The sequence below is a fragment of the Protopterus annectens genome, chromosome 8.part0 (assembly GCF_019279795.1).
Source record: "Protopterus annectens isolate FY-2018-M chromosome 8.part0, PAN1.0, whole genome shotgun sequence".
Taxonomy (NCBI): domain Eukaryota; kingdom Metazoa; phylum Chordata; order Ceratodontiformes; family Protopteridae; genus Protopterus; species Protopterus annectens.
In genome coordinates, this window is record NC_056741.1 from 1,365,340,813 (window position 1) to 1,365,365,144 (window position 24,332).

General features: G+C 42.1%; 1 protein-coding gene across 1 annotated transcript in view; it reads right to left on the bottom strand.

Moving 5' to 3' along the window:
• The window catches only part of LOC122808489 (transmembrane protease serine 4-like), a 412,097-nt gene that overhangs the window by 87,248 nt on the left and 300,517 nt on the right, over positions 1–24,332 (bottom strand). The window contains exon 8 of the mRNA XM_044079445.1: positions 6,325–6,483. Coding sequence (XP_043935380.1) covers positions 6,325–6,483 — 159 coding nt within the window. The remainder of the gene's footprint in view (positions 1–6,324; positions 6,484–24,332) is intronic.

The window sequence follows — 24,332 nt, forward strand, 5'->3', positions numbered from 1 at the left end:
AATACACATTTTCTGAAGTAAAATAAGTTTATAACTCTTAATTATTGTCATTATTCATTAAGTGTAATTCACCACCTTTCCTCCAAAAGTCACTAATTTTAGGAGGGATTAAGAGGGACAGATAAAATTTGAGTCAAAATCAGGGACAGTTGAGAGGTATGGTCTTCAAGATGCACTGTGGTTATGTCCTCCTCAGAAACCTCTCTGGAGCATCCCACCAAACATGTTCCTGTGAAGAGAGGAAAGTGCAAGAGAAAGCACTTTTGACTCCCCTGAAGAGTCATTCACAGATACAGATTTTGATGAAGGGGAAGGTTCCCCCAAGTCTCCCCTGATGTTTTCTTCGGGGACATCCTAGAGATCCTGAAACAGAGGGGTAAGCTGGACTTCCCTCCAACCTTTCTCAGAGGAATCAGTATATCTTGAGGCTTTTCATGCCCAAACCTCCAACTCTTGGATTTCTGTGCCCGTTGATAACCTCACACGGATCACTCAGTGAGTATGGAATTTTCCTGATTCTATCAAGCCGATTGCCAAGAGACCAGCCAGTATACTGCCAGCCCCTAAGGATCAACATCACTGGGCCAAGGGAATTCCAGTACACTCCATGGTGGTAGCTGCAGCCACTAAGAAGGAACTTGCCAAGTAAAGTCCCACTATTCAGCCTCTTAATAAGGGCTCTAGGACTATGGATAGATTTGGAAAGCATGTACATGCTTCTTTGACCTTTGCACTTAGGTCTTTTAATTACATGGCACATTTTACCAGGCTGCAGAGGGATCTGATTAAAGAACTGTCAGATACTCTGTCAGGAGCAGTAGCTGAAGGAGTCTGAGACAAAGTGACTTCTCAGCTCACCACCCTTGAATGAATCTCCAACTCGTCCAGAAGGCTAATTGCACATGCTGCTGATGGGATGATGAGAGCTGCGGGTTCAGGTGTAGCCATCAGGAGATGCACCTGGATTCGCTTATGCGAGTTCACAGAGCCATTTAAAGTCTTCTTTTGTCAATGCTCCATTTGATGGAACATCCCTATTTGGTCCCAAAGTGAAAGAGACTCTAGCCAGATGTGAGAAAGATGATAAAGACTTTCTACCATAGGCATACACTTTTCCACTCCCCAGTGGCCTTATTCCAGGAACCAGCCAAGTAGGAGGCTATGGTCCAAAAAGTCCAAAGGGCCTTTCCAAGACTCATGTGGCAATGACTTCTCATAGGGCAGAGGGGGAAGTAATAATGGAAGATGCCAAAGAGGCAGAGGTGGCCCGCAGAATCAGGGTTCCAGGGATTCTTTCTCTGGAAACTCCTATCAGCGTTCCTGAAAGGAAGTCTGGTTGCTGTCATCTGGAAATAGTCAGGGGGCAATTATCACTGCACCAACATGCCTGGGTAAGGATAAAAAAAGACCGTTGGGTGCAGAGGATTATAACCAGAGGATACAGTGTCCCCTTTTTTAGCACAACCAAAGGCTATGATGAAAGTGCCCAGACATTCCACCCAGTCACAGGGAAGCAGCAGTCATAGAAATTCAAAAACTGCTTGATGAAATAGTCATCCAAACAGTCCCACCAGACCAGACAGAATCCAGAATTTACTCAAGGTTTTTTTTAATGCTAAAGATCACACGGGAATGGAGACAAATCTTGGATCTCAGCAGGCTGAGCAAATCAGTTCGGCAGATGGTCACGGTTCAATGTATTCTTCCAGTTTTGGGAAAAGAAAATTGCATGTGCTCTATAGATCTTCAGAGATGTGTACTTCCATAAAAAATTACCACCACAAATGAAAAATATAAAATACAAATCAGCCAGTGAATCCAACATAGGTTTATTGAAAAATCTGTGTCCGACATCTCAGCCCAAAAAAAGCCTTCAGGGAGTAAAGAGCATCATACAAAACTTGCCTAAAATACTATAACCAATTAAACAATTAGACAATTAAATGAGCATTCTCCAATTTAATTCTTCATTTAATCCATGTGGATACAGAGCATTACATTTCAAAATATATACGGATTCATTAGTTAAAAGCTGTTTTTTTAAGAAGACATTCATCAAAAAGTGACATTTATCTTCCCTAAAAGAGTTCCTTGTAACCCCTCACTATTACTATCATGAAATTGCTGAAAATGTACTGCTATAGAACTTTCTTCCTTTTTATTATAAATATCCCTTACATGTTTTAGTAGTCTCGCTTTGAATTATTTTACAATAAACCTTTGTTGGATTCACTGCCTGGTTGTATTTTATGTGTGTACTTCCATACAAAGATAGACAAATGGTCCAAAAGATTTCTGCACTTATGGCTGAGAACCATTCACTATCAGTTCAGAGAATTGCCCTTTGGCCTCACCACACACCTTAGGGTGTTCACCAAATGCATGGCAGTGGTTGCAGCTCATCTCACAGAGCAAGGATTCCAGGTGTTTCCATACCTAGATGACTGGCTCATTACCGCTCCCACCAGACATCTTCTCGAGGAGGGTCAAGACTACACTCTCCAACTCTGCTCCAGTTTAGGCATTACAATAAACTACAAAAAGTCCAAGCTGGGGCCATGTCAACAATTGGAGTTTATCGGAGCAAGTCTAAACATGATCACGACTGTCGCATCCCTGCCCATAGAAAAACTACAAAGGATAAAATCCCAAGTCAGATAGATTGTTTGCAAGTACATGCAAGGCTCCTCCTTCAAGCCATATGGTTGATGGCAGCTTCTATCACTCTAGTCCCATTAGCAAGATATTAAATGCGAATTCTTCAGTGCATACCACTCAGATGTTCACCGAAAGTCCAGATTTTTGCCTCATATTTTTTCATAAAATTGTGGTTTTCTAGCAAATCATTTGCAAATCTTTGAAGATTTAAGTCAGAAAATAATCAGACGAGTTTCAGACTTAATACCCTTTAAAAAAATTAATGCTAATGCAAAACCTGTTATTCTATCGACTTTCTAAATTTGTAAGAGCGATATTTAAAAATTGTCCCTGTTTTTGGGCCTTTGTCCCCCAATTATTTATGACTTTTCCAGATTTCTTGCTCTAAGAGGTTGAGAGGTATGCTTCAGTGGCTTCTAGTGTCTCAATGGTCCATGCTAGATTATCCAGTGTCTCCTTTGATCACAATTACCAACCAATGCAAGCAGAACCTGCAGTGGTGGCTTCACTCCAACGAAGTCTTAATGGGCCGCCTCTTTGTTCCCTCTCAACCCCGAGTCATAGTGACCATGGATGCATCCCGGATGGGGTGGGGGCATTATCTGGGAAAGACAGTCCAAGGTACTTGGTCCATCTGGCGGCCAATTTGCATATCAATGTTCTAGATATGAGGACAGTGCTGTTAGCTTTGCAAACATTCCACTCAACCCTTCTCTTTGGAATGATTGCAGTCCAAACGGACAACATAGCAGTAGTCTGGTACATCAACAAACAAGAGGGTACGAGGTCCTATACTCCTTGTTGGGAAGCCCTCAGAGTTTGGCAATGGACTATTTCATCTGACCACTTTCTCACTGCAATGCACATTCTGGGGAGCTCCAACGTGATTGCAGACAGATTGAGCAGATCTATTCTAATGCCCCATGAGTGGTCTCAGCTAGTCGGCGGCAGAAAGGATTTATCACCAATGGGGCCAGCCTTGCTGTGATCTATTTGCATGCCCTCTGAAGTGCAGCAGCTACTTCACCCTGATCCCCCTTTCCTGGGGAGTCACAGAGAGATGCTCTTCTGCATGATTGGCCCCCCTGCGTCTACTCTATACACCCCCCCCCGATTCCCCTTACATCCCAATTTCTAAAGAAAGCCATCAGGTCAAAGTACAAGATAATCCTTTTGCCCCATTCTGGCCTCTTTAGATCTGGTTTCCCTTCCTTTGGCCTCACCTAATTCGGAAACATTTTGAGTCTGGATCCATCTCCAGACCTACTGTCCCAGACAGATTGGTTCACCTTAACCTGCAGAAGCTCAAGCTCACTGCTTGGCTTCTCCAATTCCCATGATTGCCAGGCAGTCCTCGATTAGTTCACCAGCTCAAAGAATTGTTCTAGCTAGTCACAGACCCTCTACAAGAAAGTTGTATCTTAGACATCCACATAGCAAATTTGTGCCATTTGCCAAGTCTAATACTGACCCATATTCAACTCCAGTCAATAAGGTTCTAGAGTTCTTGATATCAATTTTTTGAAGAAGGAGCCTCAGTGTCTACCATCTGAGAACACCTAGCTGCAATCTCCAATTTTCACTTGGGTTTGAATAGCTCTTCCTTAATGTTCCATAAGCTTTGCAAAGCCTTTTTGAAGGGATCTAGGAAGCTCAGACCTCCATATAAAGGAGCTATCTGTACTTTGGGTCCTAAATTTAGTTCTCCAATCTGTAGTTTATCCCCCCCTTTGAACCTTTGGACAAATGTGATCTAAAATTCCTGCCTTGGAAAACATTGTTTCTGGTGGCCATTACCTCAGCCAGCAGAATTTCAGAGATTCAATCTTTATCCTGTAAAGCTCCTTATATAATCTTTCATAAAGACAGGGTTTCCTTGAGAACTAACCCTTCCGTTGACCACAGCAGCTTCTGAAAACAATCTGAACAGGACTATTCATCTTCCAGTCATTTTCCAAAATTTTTCTAACAAAAGCGAATATTACCTTAATTTATTGGATGTTCATAGATAATGCACAGGACAAAAGAATTCAGAAAATCAGATCAATGGTTTCCTTTTCTTCACTAGCAAAAGGAAGACCAGTTTCCAAAGTTACTCTGGCTAAATGACTAAAGGACTGTATTACTTTTGTTTATAACCAGACAATATACTGCTACAAAAGCCTGTCTAGGCGCATTCCACCAGAGCAGTAGCCACAGCTGCAGTTTTTCATTCCAGTGATTCCTTAGACGATATTTGCGCAGCGGCTACATGGGCTCCTCCACATACCTTCATTACTCATTACAAATTGAATCTGGTCTCTAGGGGAAGGGCTTCCTTCAGCTTGATGGTCCTCGGGAATATTCTTCTGTGAGACCTCCCAAGATTCAGGTTGCTGGGGATTCTGTCTCACTGTCAAGGACTATGTGAAGACTGACAACATCAGCTAGATAATGAAGTTATGTCTTACCATAACTTTCCATTTGTGTTGCTGATCTTCACATATCCTTGATATACCCGCCTTCCCACTTTTCCCTATTTTTATGGTGGCTCAGATATCCTTTGGGGCATGGGTCCTCTTCAATGGATTCAGAGAAGGTATCTCTTCTCTATCTTTACATATAGTTGTTGTCTGACACTGTTTTATGCAAACTTAATCTGGGGTAATTTCATGAGGAGCATTATGGGTAGGGCTGAGTTCCAGAGTTTTTGGAAGGCGTGAGCTAGAATAACGGCCGAGTCGGTTTTGAGGTTCGGAACCAAACCCACTGTCAAGGATATGTGAAGATTGACAACACAGATGGAATGTTATGGTAAAACACAACTTTTTAACCTTTAATCTCAGTGCTGATAACAGTGCAGAGCACTGAAGTTCTGAGTTCTGACTTGTCAATCAGTTCATTTCTGTGCTCAGGATACTGGGTTTGATTCCTTCTACCTTCATTTGCCTATTGTGTTACTGAGCAAGTTACTTAACCAGAGGAAAATCAGAGAACATTGAGAAATGAAGCTTAACATGATATGCTGATTCTGCTGTGAAAGGCAGCCAGCTGCAGTTTGGTTGTATCAACTTGTATTTGGACAGGCAAAACACATAAGATGGGGTCCATTTAGTGTTAACTAAAAAAATGATTTAAGTTCTATTTTATACTTTTAAACTGAGCTGAGTAACAACTTCCAAAAAAACATAGTGCTAACAAACCAGCTGCTGAAAAAAGTACATCTTAGAAAAAAAAATACAGTTGACACCCAATTGTTTCTCAAGTAGTAAGTATGAGGGGAGCCCAAAATACTATTCAAGGGAATCTTGGGGATTTTCCTATAGTTTGAGGGAGGTTCAATGGGACACAGTCTGAGAACCTTTGCTTAAGAAACAGATATTCAGAACTATTAGATAGTGTCCATTTTCAGTAAAAGTAATATTATTTAGGAGAGAGAAATGGAGTGGTATGTTGTAGAGTAAATTATTAACTGTGCAAACAGCAAGCACCGATTTCTTCATATGCAAATGATTGGCAACAAGGAAATGTATTAAGGTTAAACAGTTTCCCTAATCTACAGTTTGTCTTATGACATTATGGAATATTTGCTTTTCTATGCATATTTAGAGAGATGCCATCAGAGGACACAAGACAGATGCATTCAACCATTTCATCAAGTACCATCTGACAGCTCCGAGTACTGACCTGGGAAGCAGTGTGCAGCTGTGACGATCCACAGAGGATTAATGATGCTGCCTCCACAGACATGGTTCCCATTGTACTGAAGACTCACTTGCCATGGCCAGCGTTCAATGGTGGTATCATCACCTCCCACAATGCGTTCAAGTCCAGTTTCACCACAGTCTGCAATTGTAACACACAGTTTGGTGGCATGCACAAGCTGAATAAAAATGAATAGGCACACAAAAAGGAGATCTATTCAGCAAACTGAAAATCATTAAGTAAACTATAAGAGCAGATTATGTGGTACCATCTAGCTTGAAAAACCTCAGGTAGCAGTGTTAAACAAATCCAGAGTACGTGAAGGTCATCTAATAATGATGGATACAAAAAGTATGTTTTCTCCCTAACTTCTGTCTCATTCCGATGCAGCCACACATCTCTATCCCTCCCACCCCTACACTTTTATCTCATGCATACAGCCGCTACTCACCATATTAGAGCAGGACTGCTGCCCTTCTAGAACTACCATGGCAAATCACAGATCTCCATCCCTTTCAAAAAATCTTGGGGGTGGGTGTTTAGTACACAGTGGCTGGCCACAGAATATCCAGCAAGCTTATGTTATGGAAGTGCATGTACTAAACTAACTAATGTGAGCATCATAGCCTATGCAAGTCCAGCAGTAACTATACTCTCCAGCGTCTGTTAAAGGCGAATACCTCTGTGGCTCTCTCCACATAAATCACATTCTTCCCTACCAAACCAGCTGCACCAAGGACATTACCCATCCTGTAGCAGCAAAGTCTGCGGCAAAACCCATGCACACCTTTCAATGGGCAGGCATTTGATGCAGCTCTTGTCTGGAATTAGTGTGAGCAAGGCTGAGAAGTAAGAAGGTGAGATGGATAAGATCAATGATCCCGAGAGGTTTAATCACTGGCAATAATCTCAGTGTGGCTGAGATTTTATGAAAGAGTGTTTGCCAATACTCTTTCTATTCTGAGATCAGCAGTGAGACTAACATAGAATTCCAGCAGTAGTTCACATGCACAACACACACTTTCACCACACCTACAAAACTGGTAGATTTTTTCCTTATGGAAGCAATGATTACTCAGCTGTTATTCATTATATCAGCATGCTTCAGCTCTTTTATATCCAGATATGAAGGTATACTCCTTACAACTTATTACATGCTGATCAGCTGCCAGAAATAGTTATTCCAAAGAGGTTTAGCTTAGAGTGACCTTATTACTTTCTATATTCTACACTATACAGAGTTTCTTTTTTAGAATCATAACTACACATCAGATGCCTTTGCTGAGATGAAGACCAGAATTTTCTCTCTGATTCACATTAAAATAAGTCATGGTTGTAAAGGCAAATTTATCTATAACTAGTCAAAAGGAAAATGCAGACAAGCAGATTTCTTTCCACGCGGTGGTGTTTAAAAATGCCCATTACCCACTATAGAGGACTTTGCCTGTACCTCTCTAACAAATTTGTTCCATAGTTGCACAATTAAGAAGTGCAAACTTTGACTGCTTAACATTTACTTTCCATATGCTTTATAGTGCCATCCTTTCCTTTAATAATTTATCCTTTGTTGACTGGGTTAGCCCCACTAGGCTAGTGGCCACTTTGCAGGGGAGTCTATAGGTGGTAGTTATATTACATGGGGAAATTTGGCTAGGGCATTATGGAACTTCTGCTACTCTTTTTGGAATGTGTACATCCCGTTCCTAGTGCAGTGGCTGCTAGTAGGATGGTGGGTGATGAAGGAAAGATGGCAGAAGGCACACAGACGAATGCCAGTTCTGTGGAGAGCAGTATCAGGCAGTGGTCATTTTTTCAGCAACATTTGTTTGCTGAAGCTGGAAACAATCTAAACGGTGAATCTTGTATTACAATCCTCCAGTTGGGAGGGTTGCTGGATGATTTATTGAAGGAGATGGTGATACAGATGATCTGGAGAATGAAAGAGAGGTTTCTTGGGGGGACATTATAGAAGTAATACAAAAAGAAGCAACGTCTATCCTAAAGAGTGAAAGTGAAATGGAAAAGAAATAATATGCAGTAAAATTGAAACAGGGTGCAAGGGGAGGAATAGAAAAGAAAAAGGTGGAAGAAAATGTAAAGTGAAAGTATGTGGCAAGGATTCTAAATAAAGAAAAAGAATTGGATAGGCATGAAGTTTGGGACAAGTTAATGGTTCCTTTGGGAGTAAAAGTTGAAGAGGCAAGAGCGTTTATTCTTATAAACAGACATTTTGTGACATACATGAGACTATATGCAATGGAAAAATTTCTTGGGGAAACAGAAACACTGTAATCCTTGGGACTTCTATGCAATAAATGCATTTAACAGGGAGACAAAAAAGAAAATACATGTGCAATTCCAAACACTAGAAAGAGAAACTTAGAGGATTTTTAAAGCAAATATGTAGTGTTGAACATTGCAAAGGTTTATGATAAAAGGGGTTTATAAGACAAGTGGATAGGACTTTATTGTGCTAAAGATGGAATATGTATAATTTTATCCTTTTCTAAGTATGATAAATGTTGAAAGAAATAAGAGAGTGTGGTAAAATACTGGAGGCAACCTAGAATATGGAATTGGAAAAGGTCACTTGATTAACTGCGATAAACATGTTATATTTGTGGGGAACTGGGTCATGATGCAAGAAAGGGTGAACTGAATTATAAATGTAACACAATTAGGCATTTATGGGTGGAATATAAAATTGAAACCAACAATAAGGTAAGTGAAGAAAAAAAAGAGAAGTAAATATGCAAAGTGAGGATGCATTAGGAGATGGTGGAAGTGGAAGAAAAATTAAATAAAGAAGACAAAGGAAAACATAAAAAGGAGGAAATATAGGAAGGTTCTGAAATAAATGAGGAAGATATAAACTGGGAAACAGTAAAAGGAAAAAATCAATTGGTAAAAGGACAAGAATATAGGAAAAGAAAATTTAAAGGATTAAGTATGAAAGAAAAAAGGAGAAAAAGTAAAGTTATATTAAAAAAGGGCAAAAGTATAATTTCTAGGAAATTAAGTAAAAGAAAAAATTTAGACTGCTTAGAGTGAGAAAGATAGGGGTTTGGGGATGGCACAATAAATGTGTAGATGTATTAGTATTAGAAAGTAAGAGATTATTAAAATGAAGAAAGATTGCAAACAGAAAATTATGGGGAGAGACGATTTGGAATTTGGGGAATTATTGGTGTGCTGGAAATGCAGTGAAAATATCAGATATAACATTAGCAAGACTAGGAAGATTAATATTGTGGACCTAAGATGGAAACAGGTATATAGAATTATTGCATTATATGCTTATACTATCTGCAAAGAAGAATTTCAGCAGATTCTAGACTATGTAGTGATACATGTGATTATTATAGTGATGTGAAATTTTAACTTAAGAGGCAGTTGAAAAACAAAAGGAAATTTTGTTAGAAAAATTTTAGATGTTGAGATGCGGTAAATTAATTATTTGGGATAAAAGTTCATGGACTTACAAAATGGGTGTTTATAGAACTGGAATAAATTACTTCACAGTATCCGGATTAACTATGAGAAGGAGAGACATAACATTTTTTTTTCTTATTTTTCCTAGCCATATTGCTAGATGAAGGAAAACAAGGAATATATAAAAATAGGCAAAGAATAAAAAGGTTAAATTAGAAAACATGGGATGAAGAAGGAAAGAAATTAATAATAGTGTTAGGGAGAGATAATAAGACAGAGTATTTTATAAAAATTGGTCTGAATGGTGGATGACAAGGTAAAATACAAAACAAATTAGAAAGTGGCAGTTTGTCAAGTACAGAGTTCTGAAGCTGGTGTATCTAGATAGGTAGGAGTTCTAATGTCACTGCAGTCAACTAGTATGTGTGTGTGTGTTTCTAGTCAGAAAGTGCTTTTAACAAGAGCTGTTCAATATTTGGCAACTTTTGCCAGAGGTTTGGAGAAATTCTACTGAAATCCAAAGCATCCACTGCTAGAATAAAAAAAAAATAAGTACTTTTTGAGTTTCCTTTGTACTTGCTGACTATTTTATCATATTGCTAATTTTACTGTATTTTCTGCACTTTAAAAATGCTTGTAGCTTTAAGCAGCTAACATATAGCATAGACTAGATTCAGATCTTCTGGTTCACATCTGCTGAATCTAGACTGTATTGTAACACTTTAGCACTATTCCAGCAATCTTGCATTAAGAGGGCCCTGTATGTACCCTTGTGGCAGAAGTATGTAATCTGAGGCTCATCCAAGCTGGGGATTACTGGAGGAAAGCTCATTGTGTGCTTTCCCATTGGTAGTTTAGCTTAAACATGTTTATTCTCATTTCTATTTAAAACCTCACATTCACAGGTAGCTGTCCACAGTGCAACAGTGTTTAGTGGTGTCCTGTATGGATGCAAACACCTTGAAAGACAATTTTCCACTACACATCTGCTAGCGGAACCTTCCCAAGCTTCCATGCTGAATTGTGGGAGATGTACTTACACTATGAATTTGACAAATTCTCTCATGCAACAAACCGGACATCAAACAAGTTGCCAGCGGACACACACAACCTCTCACACAAAACAAGGCCCTAACACAAACCCACATACGTGGAGGTACTTAATAGAAGTCTATCAAAAGATCAGAGACCGCCCAAGTGCAAACCACTTGCATACACTGCAAAGCAAACAGAGTCCACTACACACACACACACACACACACACACACACACACACACACACACACACACACACACACACACACGTCTCAGCAACGCCCCTAAGGCAAAAAACTTCACAACCAAAATGTCCTAATCATAGGCAACTCTGTAGTGAGACACACAGATGTCCCTCTCATCAGCCTGGACAAGGTGAAGGTCACAGTCAGCTGCCAGCATCCATCAAATCATGCATGCACACGAGTCACTCAACAATTACCATTATAACTCTCTCATAGTATATATTGGGGTGAATGACTTGAGATGTACCTCTCTAAACTATATGAAGAGAGAGGTAACTGAACTCTCAGATTGTGTATTTCAGGCAGGTATGTCCCTAGCCCTAAGTAGCATTCTGCCTTCACCAAGGATAATGCCACAATATAGACAACAAATGATTGACTTCAACAATTGGCTTAGCTTCTGGTGTCAATCCAAGGGGATTGAGTATCCATCAGCCTGGGATGACATGGTCAATAGACCATGCTGCTTTGCCAGAGATAGTCTTCACCTGTCTCCTCTAGGCTTTCGGATACTGGCAAAGACACTTGCCTCCTCTATAGTGCCTTTTTAGACAATGTAGAAACAACAAAACTCCCAATGTAAAAAAAATAAACCCACTCAAGGCAAACTCAAAGTTATGCTGCTTAATGCTAAGAGCCTAAGCAGGAAACTGCACTCCTTGGAAGCACTCTTCACCTTGGAAGATGCTGGCATCTTTGCAGTCACTGAGGCATGGTTCAAGGCAAGTGAGAGCACTCCAGCTGTGCAAAGCTACAATGTCTTCCACACATTCAGACCCCAAAATGACAGTGAAAGAACCAAAGATGGAGGCGTATCAATCTTGATTAAAATTGAATACACCTTGAGACTGGTTAAACAGTACAACTGTCTTGAGCTGCTACAGGTCAAACTAACTATAGTGAAAACACCATACCACATTATAGCTAGCTGCTGGTCTCCACCATGAACCAAGAGAAGCACATTACCTACCTGGCCTTGCTAGAGTCACTCACTATACCAACAAACACTTTGGTCATGGGAGATTTCAATTATCCTTCCATTGATTGGGCAACATACACATGCACAAACATGCTCGCCTTGAGGTTCCTGTAGTTTGTCAATAGGAATGCCCTGGGAACAGTTAGTCTGCACCCCATAAGGGACTCAAGTGTCCTTGACTTGGTAGTCTCCAACATGGGGGTGCCACTGCACAACCATCTGTGTGCTGCCCTCCCTAGTAAGGTCAGACTATAATTCATTTGAAGTAAACCAGTCCTGACACCCCCACAGGAGCAAAAAAACCTGAAAACTTTCTCCAGAGCAAAGTGCAGTCTACTAAGTGATGGAATAAAAGTTTCAAACCCCCTCCTAATGCAGCTAACAATGACTCCCATGTAGAGGGGTGAGAACTACACAATTGCTCTGTATAACCACTTAAAAGTATATAGACTTGGCTGTACCTGACCTGATCAAAACCAGGTCTTCTTGAAAAAACAAGCTATCCTGGTGGACTTCATAGATAAGTTTCTTCCTTTTGTTATATAACTTATTTATACTTTAACAGTAACTCCACAGCTTGAACAAGCAAACCAAATCCTCTAAAGGCAGTTACAAGGCTAAATTAGCATCTCTAGCTAAGGATAATCATAAGGCATTCTCTAGCTATGTCCGAAATCTGAAAGGGAATGCCCAGCTATGTGGCAAACTCATAGTGGATGGTACCAGTCAGACTGAACCCCAGAAAATTGCCAACCTGGTAGCTGACAGATTTGGTGTGAATTTCATCCCCTTGTCCCCACCAGCCATACCCGGCACCAATTCCCTACCTAGTATAAATAAAAAAAGCTGGTCATATCCACACCAAAAACATGGCCTCTATGGGACCAGATAACATCCCAGGTGGCTTATTAAACAATCTAAAACAATACCTAGCTGAACACCTTCCACTCTCTGACTACAGCCTGAGCTCTGGCTTTGTTCCAGCAGAGTTAAACTATTCCTGGTGCCATAAAGTCTGCTCTTCAAATATTCCCTTAGAACTAGCCATTTTTTTTAGTTTTAGCACTAAAATCTGTTTCTTTGAGCTCAGCACTTGTTCAGAACTCGTAAGCACTAAATAAGCTTACAAATTACTATAGCACTCAACTTTCCTCACTTGTCTAGAGGAAAACAGTTTTTAGTACTTAATAAACACCTATCCAGGCATGTCTAAGGGTCAGCTCCCGGTGTTTTCTCCTGTCTACCTGATGAATCTGGGCATCTTGGGGCAATGCAGCAATTGCCTCATGTACACAGAAAACCCTCTCCTCCTACCACCAAACACTACACAACCTGTGAGAGATGCACTTCTATAGCCAAACTGGAAGCAAAGCTCTCTTCACATAAGACTGGACTAGACGGTCAAGAGGAGAAGGTAAACACTTGCACCACACCAGTCCCTCAAAACCTACACCACCAAAACACACACATAGAAACACAAAAACACACACCTACATTCATGGAGGCTCTCAATAAAAATCTGCTCAAGCAACAGGGACCTCCAAAGCAGAAACGCAAGCAACCTCCACTCCTCAACACAACCCAAATGACACATAGCCCACAAACTCCATGTGCCACTCAACCACAGCCCATAAGGCATAACAATATACCCTAGTTATAGTCGACTCTAGTCAGGCACACTGATGTTCCAATTACCAGGCTAAACAAGGAGAAAGTTACTGTCGGCTGCCCATTGGGTGCCATGATCCACCACATAACACACGCACTCAGGTCACTCCACAAGTACAAATATGACTCTCTCATTGTCCATGTTGGTGTGAATGACTTGAGACGTACCTCCCTGGACTACATAAAAAGAGACATGGAGGAGCTCTCCGATCTTGTAGCCCAGGCAGGTATGACTCTAGCCCTAAGTAGCATCCTACCATCACCCAGAATGATACCACAGTACAAGGACAAAATTATTGACTTCAACAATTGGCAAAGCTTCTGGTGTCATTCTAAAGGAATCCAGTATCTGTCTGCCTGGGATGACATGATCGAAAGACCATGATGCTTTGCCAGAGATGGCCTGCACCTGTCGCCCTTGGGATTATGGATACTGGGCTCCTGCCACCCTATAGTGCCTTTTTTAGGTAAGGTTCAAATGACAAATTCACCACCTTTAACAGGTATAAGCAAGCAAAATCTGAGGGTAATGCTACTTAATGCTAGAAGTCTACACCTCAAAATGCATTTAGTCGAGGCATTCCTTAAAATGGAGAACATCGACATCTATGCAGTGACCGACCTGGTTCAAGGCTCCAGAGAGCACCCCTGCATTACCAGGCTATAATTCATACCACACCTTTCAGCCACCTAACCTGGACCGAAACACTAAAGGTGGAGGTGTTTCCATATTCATTAAGGATATCCACACCTCCAGGCTAGTTGCGCATACTGCATCTGAGATTATCCAAGTGCAACTAACTCTGGGCAAGACCGCAATCCAAATTGTAACTTGCTACAGATCCCCCACCATGCCCCAGGATTCCCACTCCTCATTTCTTGATGCACTGGAAAATATTAGGGTACAACCCAACACCCTAATAATGGGCGATTTCAACTACCCCACCATTAGGTGGGAAAACTACTCATGTACCAACTTTTTTGCTCAATCTTTTCTGGAATTCATAAATTCCAATGCCTTGGATCAACTTATCCACACCCCCACCAGGGGCAGCAATGTCATAGACCTGGTCATTACCAAAATGGGTGACCGGTGTTCCACACTAGAGGTCAATTCCTTGTTGGTCAGATCTGACCACAAGCTAATCACCCTAGACATCCACATCCCACCCCCACCCACCCATTAGGGAAACCACCTCAAATATTTCTGCAAAGTCAACTTCACGCTTCTTAAGACAGAAGTAGCAAACTTCATGACACCCGTGCAGATAGACAATAGAGGTACGACTACTGAATCCTACACAAATGCACTTTATAAGCACTTGCATGAGTGCATGGATCGTGCTATCCCCAACAGAACCAATATGCTATCCTCCAAAAAAAGGAAGCCAATCTGGTGGTCCCCTGCAATAAACAAACTCTACAACAGAAGAAAGAAACTGTTGCAAAGAAGAGTAAAATCCCATGATTGGAGGAACTCCCTGGTCAGCCTCAGTAAGAAGCTGAGATCCCTCATAAAATCCCCCAAAGTTAGTTATGAAAACAAAATCGCCACCGATTCTAAAGACATACACAAAGCATTCTGTAGCTATGGTCAAGAATCTCACTAGCAATACTCAGATCTGCTCCGAGTTACAGCACTAAATATATAGAACCAACTGATATGACCATCATCCTGGCAGATAGGTTCAGTGATAACGTTGCCCCCCTCTCACCCCCTAAAGGGCCCATCTCTATACCAGAAGAATGCAAAGTTCCTGTAATCACGGCTGCACAGGTAAAAACCACACTCTCCAAAGCCAAGAACACAGCATCCATGGGACCTGACAACATCCCTGGCTGCGTTTTTTACACAAACTGCAGAATGAACTGGCACCCCACCTAAGCACCATGTTCAATCATAGTCTCACCTCAGGCTTTGTGCCCACTGAATAGCACACAGTGACGGTTATCCCACTCCACAAAGGGGGAGCCACTACAGACACTAGAAACTACCTCCCCATTAGCCTAACGAGCCTGGGCTGCAAGGCCATGGAACATATCATCATGGATCTTAAACAAAGACATTGGTAATCTCCAAACTCTGGACCCTACAAAGTGTGGGTTTATAAAAGGCAAATCATGTCTCCTAAACCTGATAGACTTCTTTGAAGCAGTCACCAAAGCCGTAGAAGAGGGTAAGGTGGTTCACACAGCCTATCTGGATCTCGCCAAGGCTTTTGACATCATTCCCCACTCTGGAATTAGAGATAAACTCACTAAACTAGGTATAAATCCCTATATCACAAGATGGGTTGCCAACTGGCTTACTGATTGAACCCACATTGTGAAAGTAGCAGACTCCAAATCCGACTTCAGACCAGTGACAAGTGGAGTACCACAGGGTTCAGGGGTTCAGTCCTGGGTCCTCTCCTGTTTGGTATCTACTTTTCTGAAGTACAGGCTAATGCAGGTAGTCTTTGGCTAACAAAGTTTGCAGATGACTGCATACTAGGAGCCATAATCAAAACTCCTAACAATGTGGACATCCTACAAAAGGGCCTCACGGAGACAGACGCCTGGTGTCAAAGCCATGGCCTCATGCTCAATGTAAAAAAGTGCATTGTCATCCCCTTTGGTAAAAACTCTGTACCCATGAGCTACCACATAGGTGGTAGTCTACTTAACACCGAAAGTGTGATAAGAGACCTTGGGACACAGGTGGACAGTAGTCTCTCCTTTGATAAATCACATCGCCACAGTAGTCAGGAAATCCTTCTATGTGGCACACTTCATCACAAAAGATTTCTCATCCAGGAAAAAAAGAGGTCATTGTTCCCCTCTACTCATCACTCATTAAACCCATTATAGAGTACAATACCCCTTTTGGTATGTACCTCACAAGACATCTACAACAACTGGAAAGGCTGCAGAAATACCTCACAAAGAGGATTACTGGCCTCAAACAGATGCCCTGTGCCGACAGTCTCAAAAAACTCCAGCTTTACTCCTTCACATATCCCCTACTCAGAAGCAATCTCTGCCTAACATACAAAGCTATGTCAAACCCAGAGCTGTTGGACATGCTCCACTTAAAGAAATCTCAGTCCCTCCGAGCTACATGATCTAGGGACCTATACCTTGTCACCACAATAAACAGAACATGCTGGAGGGATAGATTCCTGTCCCAGAGACTTCCCATACACTAGAACAAACTACCTATCTATATCAAACAAACTACCTATCTATATCAAACAAAGCTCCTCATTAGCACTCAAGAAAAATCTTGATGATTGGATGGGAAATAGGAAATTCACCCCGGGGATCACCTCTGTGGCTCTGCTTGACAGGGGCACAGGAAAATAATTTTCTTGGGTGGCGAAAGCCAGGGTATCTTTTTGGCTAGGCTTATATAGGCCCTAGGGCCAATAGCCTAGTACCTACCTTATGAGTGGAGAACTGCAACAGTAATCCCACTGTACAAAGGGGGTACATCAATCGACCCTGGGAACTATAGACCCATGACCAGCCTCATCTGCAAGGCCATGAAAATAATCATCATGGATCTTATCAACAAGGACATAGGTGACCTTCAAACTCTTGACACAAACCCAGTTTGGCTTCATTAAAGGTAATTCTTACTTATTAATCCTGGTTGACTTCTTTGAGAATGTCACCAAAGCCCTGGATGAAGGGAAAACCGTACATACCACCCATTTTGACTTGGCCAAGGCTTTCATCACAATCCCCCACTCGGGTATCATTGAGAAACTCTCCCAGCTGGGGATTAACCCATATGTCATTAGATGGGTAGCTAATTGGCTCGCTGACAGAACACATACTGCCAAAGTTGAGGAGTCCACCTCTACCAGTAGACAAATTACCACTGGTGTACTACAAGGATCCATGTTGGGCCCTCTACTGTTTCTAATCTATTTCTCAGAAGTTCAGGTGAAAGTAGAGGCCTGTGGCTTACCAACGCCACTGATTGCAAACTGGGCACAAACACAGAGTCCCCCACTGATCTTAACATTTTACAAAAGGGGCTAATGCAAATGATTGGTGCAAAGCTATGGACTAAAACTAAAACACAAAACAAGTGCATTATTATCCCCTTTGGCAGAGAGGAAATCCCTACAAATTACAATATTGACAGCACCCCCTAAGCTCAAACCCAGTGGTGTGAGATTTGAGAATAAAGGTTGATAGCAACCTAAACTTTGATCACCACATGTCTACAGTGGTAAGAAAAGCCTTATACATTGTACATCTCACAAGTAGGGGCATCACATCCAAGACTAAGGATATTATAACTCCTCTCTACTCGACCCTCAGACCACTTGTTGTGTCTTTCGGCTTTTCCCGGTTAGGGGTCCCCACAGCGGAACTCCGGTCCGCTAATGATTGGTAGTTGATTTTTACGTGCCGAGTTACTAGCCCTGATGCACAACCTTCAACGAAAGTACACCCATTCACACACGTCTCCACGCAGAAGATGCTCTAGCTGAGAATCGAACCGGACAGCGTCTTACTGTGAAGCGGCAACACTACCACAGCACCACCACCGCATCGACCCTCAGTCCACTAATAGTGTACAATGTTCCCTTTTGCATATATTTTTACCAGACAACTGCAGCCACAGACGTTTCTCACCAAGAAATTCAGGGCCTCCAAAACATGACCTACATGGAAAGGTTGAAAGCCCTGTCACTGTACTCTATCTTACAGACTGCTGAGTGGTGCCTTGTGCCAGGTCTACAGAGCAGTCTCTGACCCTGCCCCAGTGGAAATGATGCAGGTCTGGTTGGGAGACTGAAATTCACCCCCTGGTGTGGCACCTATGTCCTCCATGGACAGGAGCAGCCAGTGCTGATCATAGACTCACCCTGCAAATAAAGACCATCTAACCATGTTCAATTAGGGAACACTGGTATAACATGGCTAGGCTTGTAAAGGCTCTAGGGCCATTAGCTTAGTAACCTCCTATGAACCTACAAGTAAGAAAAGTAGATGAAGTACAGAAAAGTATATAAACATGGGTTAAAAATTTAGAAAAAATGAGTGTATTTTGATAAAATAAATGGTATAGAAGAAAATATGGAAAAAAAAAAAAAAAAGAGTCATTATTCAAGCAGAGGTATTTTTCTCAGGGAAAAGCAGTAGTAGTATCAGCATATTTCAGAAGGCTGGTGAAGAAACATAGTTGCGTTACAAGATAAATTAAACCTGTAAAAGGAAAATATAAAGAACCCAGGGAACAAACTGGATAAAATAAACCATAAAAAGTACAGTGTACCTACCATAAATGTAGATGTTAGAGTGTATTCTATGTTGCAGTCATTACTCTTGGGTTATCCTGCTGGCAGGCTACCTGCACTCGGCCAGAATTCCAAAGTCTAGTTCCGGCATCGGTTGCTGTCACCTCTTCCCTGACGTCAATGCGCCAGGGGTATAAAAGATGCAGCCGATACCATTTTCTTCAGTTTTTCTTGCCCCAGATGTCAGGTGCCCCAAATAGGTAGGCTAAAAAATATAGCAATAAGAAATGCATGCACAAAAATAACATTTCCTTCATCTACAAGCAAATACACCAAAAAGGTTGTATAGGATAGAGAAGTGTAGATAAGTCCCAGCAAAGAGAAGGGGGATGGTGGGTTGGTAACCTGGACTGCAACAGTGAATACACTCGAACATCTACATTTATGGTAGGTACACAACTGTACTATGTTCATCGCGTTTCACTGTTGCAGGCATTACTCTTGGGTTGAATTCCAAAGCTGAGGATGGGTGGCTGGGCTAAATAGGATTAGGAGAGGTTATGAGGCCCTGCAGAACTGCAGTGGCAAAACCTGCTCTGGACTTAGAGAGGCAAGTGGTAGTGCTTTGTAAAGGTGTGTACTGAACTCCAAGTTGCAGCCTCTAAGATTTCTTTAGTTGGTACTCCTCTGAGGAAGGCTGCTGAAGTGGCTGCTGCTCTGGTGGAATGAGGCCTAAGGCCCTTAGGCATTGATTTGCCATGTTGAGAATAGCAGAAATGGATGCAATGGCCTATCCATTTAGAAATAGTCTGTTTGATATAGCCTTTCCTTGTGATCCTGCAGCATATGACACTAAAAGTTGCTCAGTCTTTCTGAAAACTTTAGTTCTGTTGAAGTAGAAGCGTAATTGCCTGTGTATGTCCAAAGAATGCGGAATGTTCTCATCCTTGTTCTGTGGATTTGGGTAAAAGGTAGGCAAGTGAATGGTTTGATTGAGGACCACACTGGACACCACCTTAGGCATAATTGTAGGGTTTGTCCTCAGAGAAACACTGTCTGGATGAAAAATGATGAAAGGTTCCACAGCCATGAGTGCTTGTAACTCCGAGACTCGCCTTGCAGAGGTTATGGCTAGGAGCAGAGCTGTTTTCCAGGATAAGAATTTAATATCTGCTGTTGATGCTGACTCGAAAGGAGGCAGTGTGAGTTTTTCCAAAACATAATTGAGGTCCTAGGCCGGAATTGGTGCTCTCCTTGGAGGCCTAATGTCTTTGGCCCCTCTGAGGTATTGCCTTATTAAAGGATGAGAAAAGATAGGTGGTTCCATATTGTAATGTGCAGAAATGGCAGAGGCATGAATCTTAACTGATGAGAAAGAAAGGCCTTTGTTCAGCATCTCAGTTAGGTATTGTAGAATCTGAGGAATATTTGGTACAGACATGTCAATGCCTTGGTTCCAAGCACAGAATCTTTTCCATTTTTCTGCATAAGATTTTCTGGTACTGGGCATCCATAACAGCTTTTGAAAGAGGAGTTTTCTGAATGGTTACATTATCCACCATGCTGCCAGATTTAAGGTCCTGAGTTGGCTGTGCAGGATCTGATCATTTTGTTGGGTCAGCAAGTGAGAAGTTTGAGGCAATATCCATGCTGGACCTTGAGACAAGCTCTTTAGGACTGGGTATCAGTGCTGGCGTGGCCAGTCTGGCGCAATCAATCATTTTTGGCTTCTCTTGTCTGACCTTTAGGAGTACTCTGGGAAGGAGAGGCAGAGGAGGAAAAGCACATACCGTTAGATTTTTCCAGCTGAATGATAGGGCGTCCACTTTCCATGCTTGCTTGTGGTAAATCCTTGTGCAAAATCTCTGCAATTGACAGTTTTGAGGGGAGGCAAATGGGCATCCCCATTTCCTTATTATCATCCTGAAGACTTGTGGATCCAGTTTCCATTCGTGGGGATCCATGAGGTTTCTGCTTAGTTAGTCTGCCAGAGTATTTGTTTTTCCTGGCAAGAATTGTGCTTTTAGGTGAACTTGAAAAGCCAATGCTGTGTCCCATAAGGTCATTGCTTGTCGACAGAGGGGGTAAGAATGAGTACCTCCCTGCTTGTTTATGTACCACATGACCATAGTGTTGTCTGTCTTTATCAGTAATTGTCCTGGTTGAAGCAGGTCCTTGGAAGCTGTCAGGGCATTTTGAACAGCTAGCATCTCTTTTTGATTGATGTGAAGATTCATCTGATTTGCAGGCCATGTGCCCTGAATACATTTTCCTGCCATATGTGCCCCCAAGGCATAATCTGATGCATCCATTGTCAGTGTCTGTCTGGGTGTGGGTAAACTGAATGGCAGACCCTTGTTGTGGTGACAGGCTTCTGCCCACCATAGAAACGCCTGTTGTAGGCAGGGAATGAGTGAAATTACTGTCTTCAGGCTGTGGCAATGCCGAGTCCAAACACTTTTTGTAGTTTCCTCATATGCAGTCTGGCATATGAAATTAGTAGAAAGCAGGATGCCATGAAACCCAAGGCCTGCAGGATTTTCCTTGCAGATAAGTGGGTTTTTGTTGCCAATTTCTTGAAGTAAGTAGTCAGTTGTTTTTGCTCGTTTTTACGTGAGATAAGCCATCTGGGTAGTTGTATTTAAGCTTGCACCCAGGAATATTATCTCTTGAGAGGGCACTAGTTTTGATTTCTTTTCATTTACTGTGTACCCTAGGACAATTAGTAATCTTTTTACAAACGCCAGATGCTGTAGAAGAGTGTCTTTGTTCTCTGCTTGAATTAGGCAGTCGTCCAAGTACGGATATATTTGAATTCCTTTTTGTCTGCAAAACGCAATTACTGGTGCCAGGCATTTTGTAAAGACCCTGGGCACAGTAGATAAGCCAAAGGGCAGTGCAGAGAATTGATAATGCATTGAGCCAGCTATGAATCTGAGGTATCTTCTGCAAGACTGTCTGATTGAGACATGCAGGTATGCCTCTTTTAGGTCCAAAGTTACGAGCCAAGCTCTCTTGCCCAGCATGGGCAGTAGCTGCTGAAGAGTCAACATCTTGAATTTTGGAACTTCCAGAAATGTATTTAGTATAGACAGGTCCAGAATTGGTCTCCTGGTTTTGTCTTTCCTGGGTACTAGAAAAAGTCTGGAGTAAAATCCTTGCCCCTGTTCTTGTTGTGGTACTTGTTGAATGGCCCTCATGTTCATGAGGGCTGAAATTTGTTTTTGTATCTCTGCCCATTGATTGTGTGGCAGGTCTGGCATGCCCTTTGACCTTGGTAGAGTATGAAAATGGAACCTGTAGCCTTGGGACACTATGTTCAGAACCCATTTGTCTTGGGTAACCCATTTGCCAATTTGATGAAAAAAGTGCTAGTTTTCCTCCTAAGTGGGATGTCAAAAGAAAACTGCTTGGAACTGGTAGAGGAATGTCATTGGGACCATTTCCTGTAAGGCTGCGATTTGTCTTCTCCGCTTTTGGAGGTAGGAGCACCCCATTGTTTAGGTCTGTATGAGCCTTGGGGTTGAGATCTGCCCCTGGAACGTCTGTATCTGCCTCTTTGTGGTCTGTCTGAGACTGGAAAGGACCAATTTTTAGAAGGCCAGTTTCTGCTAAACCTGGGTAGCTGTACCTGTAAGAAATCCTTTACTGTCTGCATGGATTTTGCTTTACCCTCCATTAACACCTCTTCTGCTTTAGTACCAAACAAAGTGTCATGTAATGGTGCATCTAATAATTTTGCTTTAACATGATCAGGCAGATTTTGTTCCTTTAACCAAGCATGCCTCCTAACAGAACCTGTAACAGCAGCCCTGAAAGAGGCCTCCAGCTAATCATAACCACATTGCAAAGTATGCTTTCCCACTTGTTCAGTTGCATGCAATAATTCCTGCAATTCCTTGTTCTCTGCACATTCAGTATTTGTCAACATTTTTTGTTTAAGTAGTGACATTAAATATTGCTGATATTTAAGCATATGAAATTGACAATTTAAAGCCCTTACAGCCAGGGAAGCAGAAGTGTAAACTTTTTTCCCCCATCTGTCTAGAGCCCTAGAATCCCTATCAGAGGGGACAGGGTTTTTCGCAATGGAAGCTTTAACCCCCTTGGGACCCTGAGAAATAGTTTCTGGGTCTGCTGCGGGGTTTTTATATAGGAATTTAGGAGAATCCGGGATCCTGTAGTATCTGTCTGGCTTAGCAGGTGCAGGGGGTAAAGAGTCAGGGGACAGTCCGGACTCTGAAAATACATCTACAATGTCTACAACAGGTGGAATAGCTAGGGGTCTGTGCGGAGGAAGAAGCAGGAAGTCTCAGAGTCTTTTCTTAGACTCGGAATAATCTTGGCTCCCCAGTGGAAATGCTCCCTCATAGTATGCAGCGTTTCCCCAAAAGAATAGTCCTCAGGAGGAGAGGCTGAAGGAATGAATTCTTCAGCATCAGAATCCTCATAGGCATGGGGTAATCTTGTTCAGAAGAGGAATCAGAGGAAATAGAAACCCGATCAGAAGAATCATACTATGTCTCTTGCCTAGGCCTCTTATCAGGAGGGGGATGGGAGCCCCTGATCAAAGTAATTAAGTCTTCGGCCATTTTGATCATCTGTTTTTTAGGCATGGAAGTCCGAATAGGAGAATGCTATACTTGTTTCTTTGTCTTTAGTCTTTGAAGCTGAGGATGGCTTAACATATAGTTGTGTCGGTCTGTAGACACCCTCAGAAGCAGATGCCTGCTCAGCGGCTCCGGACCCATCTGAGGGATTTATTTCAGTGTGCCCAATACCTTGAGTTTCCAGAGGCCCAGTTGGCTCCACATGGAGTCAGTAGTGGCCTGTGGCACTGAGGTAGCGGGCACCAGGGGCTGCGAAAGCGCCTCACTGAGAACCGGCGACTGGCCTAGAAGAGGCTTCGTCGTCGGTTTTGGACCTCGGATGCCTATCCTTGTCCTTGCGTTTTTTGTAAACTTCGGTTGTCGGCTGTTCCGCCGGCATTATATAATTGAATCATTGGCCAAAGTAATGAAAAGCAAAATCGAACTGACACTTGACAGTGCGTTGGTTGAATCTAGCACAAAACCAACAGCTAGCAACATTGTGATAAGGGCCTAGGCAAGGAATACAGTACGAGGGAAAATCCTTATGAGGTATTTGCTTCACACAAGAAATACAAGTGTTAACTTTTTCTGACATCGGTCTGGAGCAAGACAAAAGTTTCCCCAACAGGGTACTTAGCTTTAATGAAAACTTCGGTTCTGAAATTCAGATTTAAAAATCTCAGGAGTCGGCCGACTGGCACTTGCGAACTGCTTTTGCTTCGGGCACCGCGTGGCAAGAAAGACTGAAGAAAATAGTCAGCTGTGATCTTTTATACCCCTGGCGCACTGACGTCAGGGAAGA